General features: G+C 46.7%; 1 protein-coding gene across 1 annotated transcript in view; it reads left to right on the top strand.

Annotated features, from left to right (window-relative positions):
* Window positions 1–3,754, top strand: part of tmem63a (transmembrane protein 63A) — a 38,260-nt gene extending 34,506 nt beyond the window's left edge. The window contains exons 19-23 of the mRNA XM_084453371.1: window positions 473–578; window positions 1,134–1,301; window positions 1,827–1,942; window positions 2,386–2,433; window positions 2,519–3,754. Coding sequence (XP_084309497.1) covers window positions 473–578; window positions 1,134–1,301; window positions 1,827–1,942; window positions 2,386–2,433; window positions 2,519–2,659 — 579 coding nt within the window. The 3' untranslated portion in view covers window positions 2,660–3,754. The remainder of the gene's footprint in view (window positions 1–472; window positions 579–1,133; window positions 1,302–1,826; window positions 1,943–2,385; window positions 2,434–2,518) is intronic.
* Window positions 3,755–4,057: the final 303 nt, after the last annotated feature.

Below are 4,057 nucleotides of genomic sequence, written 5' to 3'. Positions count from 1 at the left end.
TCTTAGCCGGTAGACAAACATACTCCAGGAGCTTGCTCGATCGCCTTGTTGAGAGGGGTCAGGGAAGAGTTTTTACAGCTCACTTATCTGGCCCCCGGGTGATTACTGTTTTTTTTTGCTTCCCTCTGGAATATGTAGAGAGTGGGTCGTATGCCCACCTCCCTTGTTCTCTGTAAAGCGCATTGTGTTGCCTCTGGGTATGAAATGCGCTATATAAATAAAGCTTTGATTGATTGATTGAATGATTGACATCCCTGGATATGAACCAAACGTTGATGTGAACGGTATGTTGGTTTAACCGGTGGACGTCGTTGAGAAGCGTCTAATCCGCTGGAAATCCAATAAAAGAAGAAGCAGGTCACTCCCGGACCAGAGTCACCCGGCCTCTCGCACGCTTCTCCGCCTCGTCTAGCGAAGTGACCTTCGACCTTCTGCCACCGAGTTGTTTAACCCCTTCCTTCCCGTGTTTCAGAACCAGGCGTACGAGTTTGAGTACGGGGCCATGTACGGCTGGACCCTGTGTGTGTTCACCGTCATCATGGCTTACAGCATCACCTGCCCCGTCATTGTGCCTTTTGGTGAGTGCACACACGCAGACGCACACACACACACGCATACACACGTATGCACACACACACACACACACACACACACCAGACCCGGATTGAAATACAATGTTAAATACACAGTGGGCGGGGTTTATATATTTGGGAGCAGCCCATTGGTTCCTCTGTGCCAGACAAGAACAACCATGCACAGAAAAGCAAATCAGTATTTCAAACTCCTTTCCGTTGGAGCTCCTGAGGCGGGTAGGATGAGGTGAATAAGCAGGTCTCTCTCTCCAGGCCTGCTGTACCTGGTGAATAAGCAGGTCTCTCTCTCCAGACCTGGTGAATAAGCAGGTCTCTCTCTCCAGACCTGATGAATAAGCAGGTCTCTCTCTCCAGGCTGATGAATAAGCAGGTCTCTCTCTCCAGGCTGATGAATAAGCAGGTCTCTCTCTCCAGACCTGATGAATAAGCAGGTCTCTCCCTGCTGTACCTGATGAATAAGCAGGTCTCTCCCTCCAGACCTGATGAATAAGCAGGTCTCTCCCTGCTGTACCTGGTGAATAAGCAGGTCTCTCTCTCCAGGTCTGCTGTACCTGATGCTGAAGCACCTGGTGGACAAACACAACCTGTACTTCGCCTACCTGCCCGCCAGGCTGGACCGCCAGGTGCACCTGGGCGCGGTCAACCAGGCGCTGGCCGCGCCCATCATCTGCCTCATCTGGCTCTACTTCTTCTCCGTCCTCCGGACCGGTAACACACACACACACGCATACACACGCATGCACACACACACACACATACCCACACACACACGCATACACACGTATGCACACACACACACATACACATGCATGCACACACATACACACACACACATACATACACACGCATACACACACACACACGCATACACACGTATGCACACACACACATACACACACACACACACATACACACGCACACACACACATACATACACACGCATGCACACATACACACGCACACATACATATATACATAATATGCATACACACATACATGTACATATACACACACACACAGGCACACACACAGAGACACACACACATACATGCGCACACACACACAGAACCAGAAGTTAACACAACCTCATGTACAGTGTGTGTGTGTGTCAGGGTTCATGGCGGATACGTCTCTCTTCATCCTTGTGGTTCTGTGTTTGTGTGTGTGTGTGTGTGTGTGTGTGTGTGTGTGTGTGTGTGTGTGTGTGTGTGTGTGTGTGTGTGTGTGTATCAGGGTTCATGGCGGATACGTCTCTCTTCACCCTTGTGGTTCTGTTCATCACGGTGTTCATCTGCGTCAGCTACACCCTCTTCGGTCACTTCAGATACCTCAGCCCGCACAACTATGTGGTGAGTGTGAGTCCGTCCACCGTGGTTACACGTCTCCACAACGCTGTGTTCCTGGATTAGAACCTTTCAATGGAACCAATGGAACTTGGTCCAAGTGAGCTTCCGGTGCGTCAGCTGATACGGCAAAAAAAAGAATCTGTGATGTAATAGTCAAACCCTAGCAAGTCTTAAACTTATTCAAAATGTCCAAATTAATTTTGGGACCTTGTTGCTCGGTGGTGGGATTATTATGTACATATCTCGACTGTTCGGCCTTTGGGAGGCTCAAGAAATAGCTGCTTGTGGTTGTTAACATTAGCTAGCTAGCTAACGCCGCTGATGTTGGCTAACTTGACAGTGTTGTCGTCGCGGAAAAACCGGAAAAAGACGGACTAAAGTGGTGCTGTTTTGAAATGGTGGACATGCGAGGTGGAAGGTGTGTTTTAGCCTGCCGTTTTTTTCAGGTGAAGGAGGACGAGGACGCGTCGGGAGACTGCAGCGCGGCCAGTAACGTACGTCCACCGCTAACCTGCAGCGTGAGCAGCATCCACTCCTCTCTCCCGCACATGCTCAGTACGTCTGTCTGTGTGTCCGCAGGTCTACCTTCCCAGGGTGCTTAGCGTCGACTCGCCCGCAGAGCCGCCAGAGGGGGGTAAATCCCACCAATCATACGGCTCCACAGAGGGCAGCCCCGCCCACTCTAGCCCAGTGTACGACAGCCCATTGGTGGAGCCCTAATGGCCACGCCTCCTGGCAGGGAGCTCCAGAAACGAGTCACCATACAGCAGATTGAAACTGATACTAGAACCCTGAACAGTACCGACACAAGGGATGCGGCCCGACAATCTAAAGTGGCGTCTTGTCTGCGTGAGCAGCGACAGGTGAGAGCAACATGGCGGAGGCTCGGCAGTTACTGGTCTGCGCCCGTCCAGTCCTGCTCAGGGTCGGTACCTAGGAGGGAACCCAGCGCCATGGTTACAAGGGTCTCAGGAAGACTGGAGCCAATCAGGAGCCAAGCCATCCGTCAAACCCGCCCCGAAAGATGAACCGAGCCAATAGCATTCTTAATTGCCTTAGTCATTGATCATTCATCATGTAAATACAGCCAACAACTTTCTTACAAGGAACCCTCTACCTAAGACTTTTTTTTTTTTCCATTAGTGCCCTCCTTTAAAACGTATGGAAGGGAAATAATGTTATGCTCAAAGATTAATTAAAGTGTACTGTACTGTATGTAGATAACTGTTCATGGGACCTGCTGAAATTTTGTACATCTGTCCGATCAAATTCAAATGACTGCTACCAAGACGCTGAACACAGTGTCTTTGGTGGATTATTTCACATGTGAAGTTAAATCATGTTTGGGTCATTATTTCACCAATAAGCCTTTCATCATGTGCATATCATATATTGTGTGTATGCGTATGCATGTGCAGTATGGTATGCATGTGTGTGGTGTTTCTAACCAGTAGAGGGCAGTGTTGCACCATGGCGTGTTTTATGGGCCCTCCCAGCCATCACATCCCTCTCTCACACCAAAGGAACAAGAGAGTATCACACGAAAGATTTTCAAATGCCAAAAGTATTTAAACATCTATATTTCAAGGCTTGCCAAAGCATATGAATGATAAAAACGATATCATACTTTTTATGAATGATGGCTCAAAGGTTTTATCGTTCATTGCAATTACCGTTTGTTGTCCATAATCATGTTCTTATGTAGATAATGAAAAAATCTCTCATGATATGTAGTAAGGATAATTTGTTTCACTAAGATGTGTTTTAAACCGTTTTATCTTTAAATGAAATCTGTAATTATCTGATAAATTACTATTAATGATCACATTGAATATTTGTGCATAATTAATAATGTAAGACTACATTTTTGCTTAGAAATAATTTGATAAATTGATAATAAATTATAACTTCACATTCAAATTTGAAGAATTAGTAGTTTTTACTGAGCATGTGTGGTAGTGAATACTGTGCGTCATCAATTGGGGGCGCTGTTGCATTTTCACTGCTCTGTTTCACTATTCAGCATTAGTAGAAAAATATCTAATTTAGAATTGAATTGAATTTTTCTTCAACAAAAGCTTTCTTTTCTTCAAGTGACAATAGCTGGAGAGCCCTCAT

Source organism: Borostomias antarcticus, assembly GCF_949987555.1.
Source record: "Borostomias antarcticus genome assembly, chromosome: 19".
NCBI lineage: Eukaryota > Metazoa > Chordata > Actinopteri > Stomiiformes > Stomiidae > Borostomias > Borostomias antarcticus.
Note: the sequence above shows the minus strand (reverse complement) of the source record. Positions and strands in the feature narration are given on the sequence as shown.